Genomic DNA, 14,428 nt, shown 5'->3' with positions numbered 1-14,428 from the left:
TGATTTTTCTTAACTTACTGTTTCATAAACGAATAGTAAAAAGAGGATTGTGGAAGTTAAAATTCACCAACAAAATTGATGGGAAGCATAGAAAATGCAAGAAAACGAACTTTCATCAATATCGAAAAATGACACTGATTCTTCAACACTGGCCATGAAAGATATGTTATATTGATTTCTACATATCTACATTTAATTATTTTAACATCACTATTATTCACGTCATATTTATTCGTAAATGTTTTAACTGTTGATAAGAAAGTTTCAGCTGACCGGTGTCTATTTAGTTAGCCAAGTTTTTATGATATTTAGTAAGAAATTCAATTTTATTGTGATTTTTGTTGCTTTTGGCCGATTGTTTTTCAAGTTAAACACTGATTATAAAATATAACAAATGTTAACTTGTTTTTCACCTTTCGGGACTCCTTCATTACGGTACAAATGTCAAAATGCCATTTAATAACTCTTTTAACACCATTATGTACATGTTCTCTCTGATAATAACCATTACCATCTTGAGAAGGACATAGATTATACAGCAACATAACTTTCCTGTTTTAATATTTTAATTTAGCGTTTTATGACAACAAAAATGTAACATATTAACAACTGTGCAGCTTAACATAAGAAACGAAGTTTCTGAAATGAAGTTTGGAAATGCCTTTCGAGGCATTTACATAGTGTGGCATTTAATAATAAATCAAAATACGGTACGAACGTTTCAAAAGCGTATCTGTGTCTCCTCCTGAAATGAAAAAGAAATAAACTAGTTTGACCTGTTTTCTTCAAAGCAGTGTGAGAACATGTCAGGTTATATAAATTTATTTCCTGCTTTTCAATGGATTACTGAAATACAACAATATAATTGTAAGTCTTACTGTTTCTAACAGTGATGTTGCTTTCAGATTTATATGTTCAACGGCAAATGCAAATTACTAATGGCTACACATATTACAAAGATATTTATTTACGTACTTTCTAACAATAATTACACGTCCTTCTACAGTTTGTTTTTGTCCAGGTCTTGTATTCATCTAGTATACAAAAGTGAACAAACTGGTTACAACCAACGCCAACGTCTAGGCAGGAAGGATCATGTGTATGACCTGTAATCACAAAAATAAATAAAATTAAATCCTTTGTTTTAAAACAGATGAAAAAAAACGGAACTTTAAAGCCAAATACTCTCAATATTTGTCCACATCATTTTTGAATTTTTGATTGAACCTTCATTTTTTATCTATACAGTATTTGCTTTTTCACGGTTTTGCAAACTTGGCACCTAAAGTCACCAGATATCGCATAAGAAGTGATACAGAACGAAACTTGTCTTATATTAACTTTCTTGCAACCAAGTTTCTTAGTTCACCAGTATGTGACATTGTTTTACCATTATGCATCTTGACAAATGACAGTAAAAAACAACATAATAACGACTGTTTTCCTAAAGTTCGCCAAATCAAGCAGTACAATTTCGATGGGTAAGCCTTGAAATTCCAACAAACTAATCATGTGTATTCAACTGGACTGAAAGTGTAAGAAAACATGTGTAAAATAATATTTGTTATGTGAAAAGGTCTGTGAATGTGACTTTTTTAGGCGACTTGAAGATTGCAGTATACTTTCATATATTGCTTGGATTCCGAACTTAGCATATGACTTGGACAATAATTTGCTACTAATACAAATTAGAAATAAGGCCCGGTTTAGACGGAATACAGGTAAAATGTAAAATGATTTATCTTAAGTTACTCAAGCGATGGATTTAGTTAATCGATCAAGGCGAATGTAAATAATGATAAGCAGTAAAACATTGAAGGTCATAACATCAAATCTAAGTGATACATAAACTTTTAGAATTCCTTATCAGATACAACATTAAACTATCTGACGTTTGTAAGAGAGTGATATACAGAAGTTTGTTCATTTTGTTTCTGTTTAAATATGTAAAACCGATTATTTTATGATGTACTTGATTCATCTAAAGTGGAGGTTCATCATATGTGAATGGAATGTTTCGGTTTGATAAATGGTGATGGGTAAACTGAAATGTTAAATACCTGATCTGCTTGTTGTGGACATGGTCGATTTTCTTAACGATGGGGAAGTAACAGTAGATGGACTTGCAGTCGAGCCGGCCGTGGTAGTTGAAGCTGCAACAGGTGTGGTTTTTACTGCTAAAATTGATAACAAATTAGGAACTGAAATCTCTTTCCATATATACTTGTTTCGTATTCGTAATTTTCTTCTCTGGTTTTAAGACTTATAAAGATATAATTTTTGCATCATAAGCTATTTGTAAAGAACATGTAGCATTGTTACATTTATTGTAGTTTAAAGTAAATTAATATACACTGTCTTTGCAAACAGAACATCGAAACGAAAATGGGTATTTTAAAACTGAGAGCTTGATCTGCACAAATATAAAAGTTGTAATGGCCTTGTTCAAAATTGGCAACAAAAATATTAAAATCTTACACTAACTCAAAAGACTGGCGTTTTCAAAATGTTTTTAACATTCGAAAAAATATATATGGTCATGTTTAGCATGTTTAGACTGTTTTGTCATATATCCTCCATGAACGTTTTTAGTTTTTAGATAATTCAGTTTTCGAAATAGTATAAAGTCAATAACGTTTAGAATAGTAATAAACGATGAAATATTTCAAAATTTGAAATTTGAAAATTTAAATGTACAACACAGTATCGTTAAAATACTACATGCTTATATAGTCATATAAACCATATACCGGTAAACTTAATTAGAATTTTAATAGCACTAAAAACAATAAGAATTTTAAAAGCTGTAACCATATGACGGCAGCACCACATACACATGTGGTTTTAACATTTAGTCAAGATGAATATTTCTATATTGTTCTTTCAAAATGGCGAAAGTTGAGAAAAGTACATCTTTAAATATACATGTCAAGGAGGTGTGTACTTGATGTTGACTTCCCGCAAAATTTACATGTTTTGCGACAGTGTTTCTCCATATAATCCTTTGGACTACCGTTGCAGGCTCCTTCGTGGCATGGCACATTTGGAGCATCTTCGCACACTGCATAAGAAAAGACAAAGACAAATGAAAATTACTAATGCCTACACATATTACAATAATATTTATTTACGTACTTTCTAACAATTACCACACGTCCTTCTACAGTTTGTTTTTGTCCTGTCCTTTTATACATCTAGTATACAAAAGTGAACAAACTGGTTACAACCAATTGCAAGGTCTAGGCAGAAAGGATCATGTGTTATGACCTGTAATCCTTAAAAGAAATAAGATTAAATCCTTAGTTTTTAAACAGATGAAAATACCGGTGTTTTAAATCCAGTCTCTCAATATTTGTCCACATCATTTTTGCCTTTTTGATTGAACCCTCATTTTTGATCCATACATTATTTCTTTTTGCAAGGTTTTGTAAACTTGGCCCTTAAAGGTCACCAGATATCGCATAAGAATCGATACAGAACAAAACTTGTCTCATATTTACTTTCTTGCAACCAAAGCTCTTCTTTTGCCTGTATGTGATATATCTTTACCATTATGCATCTTGTTAAATGGCAGTAAAAAACAACAACATAATAATAACGACTGTTTTCCTATAGTTTCAGCAAATCAAGCAGTACAATTTCGATGGATAAGCCTTGAAATTCGATTTTAAACAGTCATTCTAATCATGTGTTTTCAACTGGACTGAAAGTGTAAGAAAGTATGTTTGAAATAATATTTGTTATGTGTAAAGTTCTGTAAATGTGAATTTTCTAGACAACTTGAAGACTGCAATACTTTCATATATTGCTTTGATTTTCAGCTAAGAACTTGACTTCGACAATTTCCTACTATTACAAATTAGAAATTAGTCGACTATGGAATACTGTTTTAGTAGATGAACCTAAGTTACTCAAGAGATGAATTTAGTTAATCAAGGCGAATGTAAATATTGATCAGCATTAAACCATTCAAGGTCAAACGAAACATCAAACCCAAGTGATACATAAATTTTTAAGATTTATTATCAGATACAACATTAAACTGCCTGACGTTTGTAAGAAAATGATATACAGAATTTGGTTCAGTTTGTTTTTTGTTGAAATATGTAAAACTGATCATTTCATTATTAACTTCATTCATCTATGTTGGAGGTTCATCATATTTGAACGTTTTGTTTGATAAATGATGATGAGTTAACTGAAATGTTTAATAACTGATCTTCTTGTTGCGGACATGGTTAATGTTTTTAAAGATGGGAAAGTAGCAGTAGATGAACTTGCAGTCGAGGTGGCCGTGGTAGTTGAAGTTGCCACAGGTGTAGTTTTTACTGCTAAAATTGATAAAAATTTAGAAACTGGAATCTCTTTCCATATATATAGGTTTCGTATTCACAATTTTCTACACGGGTCTTTAGAACAATTTTTGCATCACAAGCTATGTTTAAAAAATATATAACATAGTTACATTTATTGTAGTGTAAAGTAAATTAATATACACTGTCTTTGCAAACAGAACATTAATAGGAAAATTGGTATTTTAAAACTGACAGCTTGTTCTGCACAAATATAGAAAATGTGACGCATCTGGAGCATCTTCGCACACTCCATAAGAAACGACAAACAGATGTGATAATATCCTGTCACAGGTTAAATAGATACAGCATAACTAACAATTTGTGAAAGGACTTAAAGACACATATATTTTCTCGGCCAAAATTTGTTTTTGTCAATGCCATTTGTTTTCAGATAAAATGCTCTAAAATAGATCAAACCGTAAAATATATACCAAAAAGGCATAAAACAAGAGCACTGCTGTCACATGAGACAACACGTTCGATTATTTCGATGCTGAATAGTAATTAGGGCATATCAGACGTAGCTGGAACTGTCACTGGAGTGTTTAATAACTCCAACGTGCATGAAGATACTGGACAAAAGCTTATGTTTGTGTCAAATGTATCAAATAATAACAGAGATAGAGATAGTGTATGAAAACATTAAATGGAAATGGAACTAATTTATTTTCAACTTGTTATTTTGACATCTTAATGTTTGTATCTTTGTCAAATCAGTTCCTGTAATGAGATAATGTTTTTATGTAATTAATAGAAAGACTAAACTTTAAAACAAGATTTATAGAAAACGGGCCTTTTTGCGTATACTGATAGTTGGCACTTATGAACAATATTAACTGCAATAAAACGAACACCGAGTTTTACATTTTCATTGATTATTTTTATTCATTCGTCAAAGTGAACAATTGAATAAAAATATCAGAACAATCTGTAAGAAGGAAACTGTCATATATACTTTAAAAGCTCATGAAACGTTTGGCAAACCACAGGTCGTCAAAGGAAAATGTTACAGGCTCGGTTTGATTGAGACTGTTCATGGACGGTAGTGGGGATGCAAGTTATCGTCCACGCCCTCTAGCACCGGTTTGAGCAGAACTCTTAAACATGTTATTAGTACTAGGATATAATTTAGAGACATCCGCAGATGTATTCATTAGGCGGTGCACATGTAACCTTCAAAGCTGCACAGAATGCAGTTCCATTAAAAGCGGCATATTGTTCCCAGATAAAATAATAGCTTTGCCCTAAACGAGAAAATAATGGGTAGAACTTAATAAACTGGACTTTAGAGAGGGGATCTGTGGTTATGGAGCCTGCATATCACAGAAACTGTCATAAGACAAAGTTAAAAAGGCAGGCATCATATCCAAGGGGTGGTTAAACAATACCCAAAGCTGAAACATTAAACAGTACACTAACACAACATAAATGTCGTGCTGAACGATCTGAAGAGATCGAAATATAACAGCTCTGATTGAAAGTACGGGGAGACTTTGTACGGCCGCCACACGGCACGAACAACGCTGCTGTGAAAATTAAATAAACAAGAAAATTAATGTCTTTAAAAAGACAAACGGCGTAGAAGTAATGCATTTTAATGTTACACAATTTCAACTCTTTTATGCATAGAGCAAATTTTGCAACCTGGTAAGTGTAGTAGATTTTATACCGGTTTTTCAATACAAAAACACAAGTCTCCTTTATCTATCTTTTTTCCTGTTAATTTTCATTTTCTTATTATAATAATTATAGATTTAATGATTGTCTAAGTCTTACATAAATAGATAAAGTTTTTCAAATAAATAATTCAGATACATCATTAAATAATTACCTCCCTTTATTATTTTTTTTAAATTTCTAAATAAGAGTTTTCTTGTGGAAACCTATAACTTTTTATAAGTAGTGCAGGTTTTTAAGTAGAAAGTATGTACCCCAATTTTGGCGGGTGTACGTCGATTGTATTCTTTACGTAAACGTCACTTCCGTGATGCCATATAACGTTACTTATCTTATGTATTTCCTAGCCAGAATAATTGAATAATTGTGTGTAATCTAAGAATTGTGCATGTGACTTCATAAAGGCCCTTGACCGATACGGTGTCGCAATTAGTGATATAGTTTGTTTTATTCGACCTGGCGGGGCGGAGTTAATCTCTGACTTATGCAAATATTGGTAATCTCAAAAAACGAACAAAATAGGTAGAGCAATATAATTGTTTAAGTCCGTAATCTTTGGTAACCAACGACTAAAATCAACGCTACATCGGTTACATGTACTACATACCCTGCACAATAATGTATTGGATCGTCGCGAAACTCCGCCCCGCCAGGTCAAATAAAATGCACTATTATCAAACTAAAGATAAACAATCTCTACGGATATTTATTATATATATACAGTATATCTCGTACATAACTTACTTATATACAGTACCAATAAAAGTAACACAATAAAAAGGTTTAAAAATGAGCATAAATTAACTTTAAAAAGCAGTATCCGGAATTTCGTTGGAATAAAAGATCTATACCCCCTATCATGGATAATAAATGTGGCAAAAAACAATGCCAACAATATAATAAATCAATATTTAAAATAAAATTGAAAATAAAATTATAACACACGAAAAAAGAAACCTTCTTTCTGACGCATTCATCAAACTGAAAACGAAAGGAATTTTCAAAGTGATGTCCGACACAAATTGCTTTCTTTTCTGCACTTTGATTTCTTTCCTGCTTCTTTATTCTAGTGAAACTTATTTTTCTCGTTTGTGTTGTTTAATCTGATGCCATTTTACTGGTGAGAGCAGACATTTAAAATAAGAATTTAAAATTTTGCAAATCAGAGGAAAAAATTTTCATTTGAGATTGAAAGCGAGGTACGCAACGGGGAAAGAAGTGTACTTTCGATTTCTCTTGAGATGATAAATTACTAAAGGCTTTAAAGTTAGAATAAATCATTTTAGTTTTGGGTTAAAATGACTAAATATCCTCTATTTAATATGTGCCTTCTAATATTCAATGTTATTTAAGACTTAGTAATAAATGGTTTATCTTTTCAGCGCGCACCTGTTCCGTGCCCCGCTTCCTATAGAATATAGGTCAAAATCAATGTTATTCAGCTACGCCGAAAAAGTGGAAAACCACAGGTCGCCCAACACGAGTCTTATGTCGTTTAATTGCATCAAGTAGATATAGATTTTCTGAAATTTCTTTATAAATTCAACAAAAACATTCGTGGATGCGCATTTGCTAATAATCAATGACATAGCCTGAGGGACTAAAACAAAACAATCAATCTTGAACAGTGAAAGCATGTAGAAAGTGGGCTTAAACCGTCGGTGAATCCGTTGTCCAAAGAATTGTATTGACATGCTGCCTTTTTCCATTGACAAATTTCTTGCTGGTATTATTTCTGGTCCTTTTGGATCATAGCTCAAACTCAAATGTTATTTTCAAGAGAAATTTGTAAAAGTCGGTGCTAGTGGGCGTGACGGATATTGCACATTTCAAATCTCCTCTCACAAACCCACTCTGTCGAACCGAGTTTGTTCTAATTTCGCTCGGGTACATTCTATATGCAATATGTATATGGCGGTCGTAAAACGTATTTAGACTTTGAAACCTTTACCTTCAGGTGTAGCAAGCACTGTGGTGACACTTTTAGTTGTTGTCGTGGTTCCTATTTTTGTTGTTGTTGGTACGCAAAGCCGAGGATCGTAGTCATTGCACAGTGTAGAATTGCAGCAAATGCTGCATGTAGATCTTTTACGGCCAACAATCGCAGATGAACCTATCTTATTGCTTGCAGCACATATCTTAAAAGCACAATGATCATATACAGTACAGTTTAAATAAAGGTGTATTAATGAATTTGCGTCTAAGACAGCGTTGCTCCTCATATAAAACATTTACCAAACTACAACTTTCCAAAATAAGAATGATAGCAGATTCCATTCTTCTTTCATATATAATACATTATACTAGACATACACAGGGCCCTTTCCGTGATAAACATGTTCAAAGGCGCTTTACATATACAAAGGCAGATACCCTGGGCACCTAGTACAGACAATGATCAATCTAACCAGAGGAACAGAGAGAGAGAGAAAGTCCCAATAACAGGCAGAGGGAAATCCATTAAATACAGGCTTGTCAGGCTTATTTAACCTCTCTCTTTGCGAATAGACAGTCTGACCGTTCCAAGGCGGTGCCCCTATTTTCAATTGGTTTTCTGTCTGTCTTGTATTTCCTGTTGCGTAGGTTGTCTTGTTTGTTGTAAGGTTTTTTTCCTCCTTCTCCTCACTCCCCTTATCGCCCTCCTCCTTTCCCCTTGCATTTGCGCTCCCCCGTTTTTTTTTTTGCATCCCCTCCCCCTTTACTATGAGTTAGTTTTCGTGCCCGCTTTTATTTTGGCTGCATCCTAAGACGGTACACGATTGTTTTTTCCTGCTTATAGGTGTGCGTTTGTGTGCTTGTGTGTCTAAAGCGGTGCCCTTGTATCTTACTTGTCTGTTTGTCTATGTTAGTTAGTTCGGTATGGTTGTGTGTTTATCTTTGGTACATGAATGTCTGCGCTATTGTGGTTTACGTTGTAGTGTAACTGTGATTAAGGAACGTACAAAAATGTAGCATTCCCTTTGTATATTCATCCTTGTTCTACTTTAACCTTCAACCTCCTCCCCCACCTTCCTTTCTACCCCTTACCCCTTCCCCCCCCCCCCCTCCTCTATCTATATTTGGTATAAATCCTTGTTCTACTTTCCCCTTCAACCTCCTCACCCACCCCGCTTTCTACCCCTTACCACTTCCTCCCCCTCTATCTATATTTGGCATAAATATATGTACTTGTTAGATTTTTGAAGCAACCCGTCTGTAATATTTTTCCGTTACAGCTTCTTTTTGTTGTGGGACTACTTTGCAAATGCGTGGCTCTGAGGCTGTGATCTACCCTTACCTATTATCTTTTGTTCTTTAATATGCTCGTTGTCCGGTGTATAGCACCGATACACGCAAAGCCGTCTTTCCTGTGAAGAGAAGAACCAGTACTAGTCTCTTAGACCGCTGCTCTTCATAACACATGTACCAATCTACAAGGCTCTTAGTCTAACTGAGTCTGTCCATGAGAGGTTATGAACTGTGCAACACATCTCAGACCCTCTAGCCCAGGCATACGCTGATCAGAACGGAGTCCATGATCCGGCAGGACCAGAAAATATAATAATAACTGGTCCAAGTACAAAAAGACATATTACAGCCACCAAACAGCACTAAAAGACTGCTGTTTTGATACTTACGAATAGCAGTGTCCGTTTAATGGTGTCGGTTCTTGTGGGCTAATGACTTACTATAACCTTTAATATCATGTGATAAAAAATGAATATAGCAAGACAAAATCCATAACAAAAATAAAACAGGTTTTATCAAACATCATTTCCTGTTTAAGGGAACACTGTCAAATGTATATAGAATAAAATAATGATACGTACGTTTCTTTCTGTGCATTTTGTTTCAAACAGATTGTTGGATGCACCAAGTCTTGTCACCGGATGAATAGAGCAATCCTGTAAGCCAATATTGCTTCATGACAACGTGTTTTAGATAACGTGGTATTCATTTGCAGGCGTTTTCATTTTCAGGTTAAATTGCAATACCTCTTGATATTATAATAAGGTGAGGTTCAATCCTTTATGAAATTCTTTTTGCTAAAATCTTTATGTTTTAACTTTTTGTTATAGATTTTATTTAGAAAATATTTTATTAGCTAAAATCTTAATCTTTTATCTTTCTTATGTATATTTAGAAAAATAATGCTAAAATTTACATTTTTTCTTTTTATTACATTAGAAAACAATGTATTTGCTAAAATCTTCTCTTTTTTTATCTTTTCATTATTTTTAGAAAAAAATGCATTTGCTTAAATTTGCATTTTTCATCTGTTTGTTATATTAAGAAAAAATATATTTGCTAAAATCTTCTTTTTCGTCTTTCTTCTTATATTTAGAAAGTATATAAACCTTTCATTTTTTAACAAGTCTTTTGAATCTCTAGACAGATAAAAAAAACTGGCCCCGTGTTCACAAAATATTTTCAAACTCAGCTGAGTTTGATAATGAAACTTTATTTGTCATTTATATCTAAACAGCATGTTTAAAACTAAATTTTAAGTTAATAACTATTTTCAAGTGACTATTCAGTATTGATGGTCAGTCTCCGTTGGAATTTAACCTTGGAATTTTAGTAAATTAAAATTTAAATTTCAAACTCAAACTCAGCTGAGACCAAAAATGTTTTGTGAACATGGGGCCTGATCATAGCGCGTATTGTTACAAAAAGTTATAAGTCACCAAAGGAAATGCCTTATACATAATATTTTTTATTTTGTCTTCAAACTAACTTTTTGCCCTTATATATGCAGTGATACGGGGTTTACGACACCCCCATTCCCATTAGAATTAAAACAAGTGTTTTATCCAAGGTTCCTTCACTTTGGGAATAGTGAATAAAATACAGTAAAACTTTTGGGAACAGTTGGTTACCTCCAAGCCCTAAGCCTTGTCCAAAAAACTGATGACTGGTAAATTATTTTATTCTATTTATTGTCTTACATCGTTCTGCAGCCATAAACTATTTATTTAGTCAATTTTGCCTTTCCAAATATAAACAGATTTGTAAAATATTTTCTAAATAAAAAAATGATATAAATCTTAAAAAATTAAACGAATCATATTTCATAAATCGTTATATGCGATCTTAATAGTTATCTTAAGGGGCAAGCAATCTGTAAACTAGGCCAATCAAAAGTTTTCTTTAGTGCAACTGTTATAGATCTTCTATTCTGACTAAATACATCTTAGTCTCATTTTTTTCTATTATATAACTTATGGCGTTTAAGGTCTGGTTTATCTCGACTAAATGGTTTCAGCTTCAACATCTTTCATTTCTATTAAGTTATAGAATATTCAATACATGTTACTAAAACAGTTTTAATATAAAAATACAAGAACTTTAAGTATGTTATTTTTTAGAAATCAATTCTCAAACCTTATCTCTTCCACATTGCTGAATTTTGTTGCAACTTCGTGTTCCAATCTGAAGGTGACACGTGTAGCATAGTGGTCCAAGTGCAGGGTCAAAACCTTTACATTTAAAAGAAGCAAGTATTAATATAGATATTCCATCTTATGCACCCCTTTCAATTTTTCTAATTCATTCTGCAGCAACAACAATAAGAACGTTAGCTTTAAAAAAAAAAAAAGAATTTCAAATCTAACATCAACATTATAATTTTTATTATTATATATATGCAACAAAATCACAGTTTTTACATCACAATTATTACGTCATAGCATCAAACGTCATTGCGGTGCGCTGATAATTCGACACAAAACGGAAAAAATATTTGATGCATAATGAGCAAAGTAAACATTGATAGTGTATCAGAATCGAAATTATATCTCAAACAGTAATCTTCTCTTGAATAAAGCCATAGTTTGTCATTCACATGCGAATTATCATATCGCTCCGGCTAGGACCTTGTGATATAATTCCTTTGCATCTGAACTCTCCAAACAATGATTTTATTTAACGACAAATCACTGTTTTAGATATATCATTTCTTAAGTAATTAAAACAGATACTACACAGTCACCAAATACATGACGTACAGTATCTTTCTCGCATTACATTCACACAAGTGTACATGTAGATCTACGCTAATTTCATAATTTCATATATTATATTAGATGTACTTCTAGTGCCTGGCAGAAATGATGAAATATGATATATCTATATGTCTTAGTATTAAATGGGTTGATTACCATTTCCAACAGAATGTCAACACTAAAAGCTGATCAGATAACTAGTCAAAGTTTCCTGGATTAAGCTTCCGGGCTTACTTGTTTTCCACAACTCCATCGAGGACAAATGATTTCAGAGGTATTGTTATATGTCAATTTGTCATAGACTCGAGACTTCTAGATTGGGAGTATTGTACTGGTCGTTTCATATTATCGGTCGACCAGATTAGACGAGTAATGACTTACCTTTCTCTCCACATCCACCTGCATTACAGAGATCACCATGACAACACTCTGTACACGTCAACGCATTATAACCGGCACTGAAATCTCCACATTTCTATATAACATAATATTCTAATACATATAAACGTATTGTGTTTAGAATCCTGTCATTACTACAAATTTCATTTACAAGAGTATGTCATAATATTTCAATCAGTTTTAAACGTTTGAGAGCCATTTTACCAAAGGTTTTATGTTCATATTCTGAAATATGAGATAGCTGTAATCACATTGTTTCTAAGATATATATACAATATAGCCATCAATAATAAAATCACAAAATAAAATGTTGCGATTTACTCAGAAATAATTTAATATCAGTGGGGACTTCAGGTCAGCGCATCGTAAAGCATTGATGCCTGTGGTTAAATCTCAGAATGCGAGATTGTGCTTCGTGATCTTAATTACAGAATGTTACGTTACACAAATGTCACAGCAATATATATACCAGACAACACATTTAAAGTTGTTTATTTGTTATTGCTTACTTGCTTATCCATACATATTTGTCTGTATCTGAAGCTTCAGGCGGAAGTATTATATTGCTCAACTGCACACAACTAAAAAACATAAGTTGTAACTTATCATCAAGCATTCCATACCTTTTGAGTTTAAAAATTTGATACGAAACAATAGTTTGATACATGTGCCATATTTTGTCCCTTTAAACAAAGATTTTCTTTGAAGGTAAAAGCAAATGTTGGACCAGATTATATTCTATGAGTAAAGTCATCCATTCCAGACTTGTTTTGTAATATAACACAATTGTTTATTTGAAAATGGGACAATTAAGAACAAGAAAATACCATATATTAAAAAGTATATATAAATTGAATTATAAATACCTCGTGTGTCCCACATTCTCCAACTTTGTCGCATAAATTTGGCAATGGTACATCGTCGCACTGTAAACACTTATAACAGGTAGCTAAAATACAAAAAGAAATGGATTGAAAAAGTAGGTTAGATATTTACGGATTACCGTCCGAACCTAGGTTTAAATCATTAATGAAATAAACTAATTTTTTTGGTATATCTTGATGTTTTGAAAAATCATGGTTTCATCAAATTCTACATCGGATAAAATAAATTTAACTACCTTAATATCATTATAATATTTTAGTATTTAAAATCGTTGAGCAGAATTGCGTTTTTGATCTAAATTTCGTGATCTCTTACCAACAGTTAGAAATGTATTCAGGTAGAAAACAATCGTATCTACACTTCTTGGCAACACTGAAATATAAATTAAAATTGGCACTATGATAAAATTCACATATAAAAGTCAAAATACCGCTTACCAAATTGTACCAACTTACTTGTGTTCCTTGCAAAAATCCGACTGTCGTATCATGATTATGATTAAAATATTTGTTGTTTTCTTAATGTTTGTTTAATGTCATGCCGACACAAAATTGGTCATATGGCGACTACTAATGGCTTACCTATAGTTCCAATTTTTAACAATGGTTCAAATTTTATTCTTTCATTATATCATATAAATTACATGAATGATAACATCAGTTTTGGCTGCATTTGTACATACACATGGTACACTTAATGAAAATAAACATATTGCAAAAAAAGCCAAAAATGAAAATAACTTACTTGTATTTCCATAGATTTAAATTTCTCTCCTGATTTATTCCTAGTGACTAAATGTTTATAGATAAGAATCTCTGTCCTAAATATATAAGGAATAATAGATAATTTGTTGAGTGTGTCGAGTCGTAATAGATTTGTATAGTGCGTGATTTACTGTCATGTTGCCACCGAACTTATTGTGAAGTGTTTTGTCAGCTGTTTAGTGAATTTATCAGTGTATTAAAATCTTCGTATTGCCAATGACCTAGTTTACTATAAATATTGTTAAGATAAGGTATACCAAACAACCGTTCTTTCTGGTGCATGGTACAGTTCGACCTAGGGAAACATCAACATCAGTCGTAGTTACTACTGCTGCTGCTGTTGTTGTGGTTGTTATTGTTGCTG

The 14,428-nt window shown here is 32.6% G+C and overlaps 1 protein-coding gene across 1 annotated transcript; it reads right to left on the bottom strand.

Moving 5' to 3' along the window:
• Positions 1–978: 978 nt before the first annotated feature.
• On the bottom strand, positions 979–14,205 carry LOC128545993 (uncharacterized). Its single transcript, XM_053546756.1, has 11 exons — positions 14,045–14,205; positions 13,616–13,672; positions 13,282–13,364; positions 12,925–12,996; positions 12,398–12,491; positions 11,397–11,491; positions 9,842–9,916; positions 7,984–8,170; positions 2,945–3,061; positions 2,061–2,177; positions 979–1,106 (listed from the first exon to the last, which is right to left on the bottom strand). The coding sequence occupies exons 4-11, from the start codon at positions 12,934–12,936 to the stop codon at positions 979–981; spliced, it is 825 nt and encodes a 274-aa protein (XP_053402731.1). The 5' UTR covers positions 12,937–12,996; positions 13,282–13,364; positions 13,616–13,672; positions 14,045–14,205.
• Between the last annotated feature and the right edge of the window lie 223 nt (positions 14,206–14,428).

Source organism: Mercenaria mercenaria, chromosome 6, assembly GCF_021730395.1.
Source record: "Mercenaria mercenaria strain notata chromosome 6, MADL_Memer_1, whole genome shotgun sequence".
NCBI lineage: Eukaryota > Metazoa > Mollusca > Bivalvia > Venerida > Veneridae > Mercenaria > Mercenaria mercenaria.
This window is presented reverse-complemented; position numbering and strand designations above follow the sequence as displayed.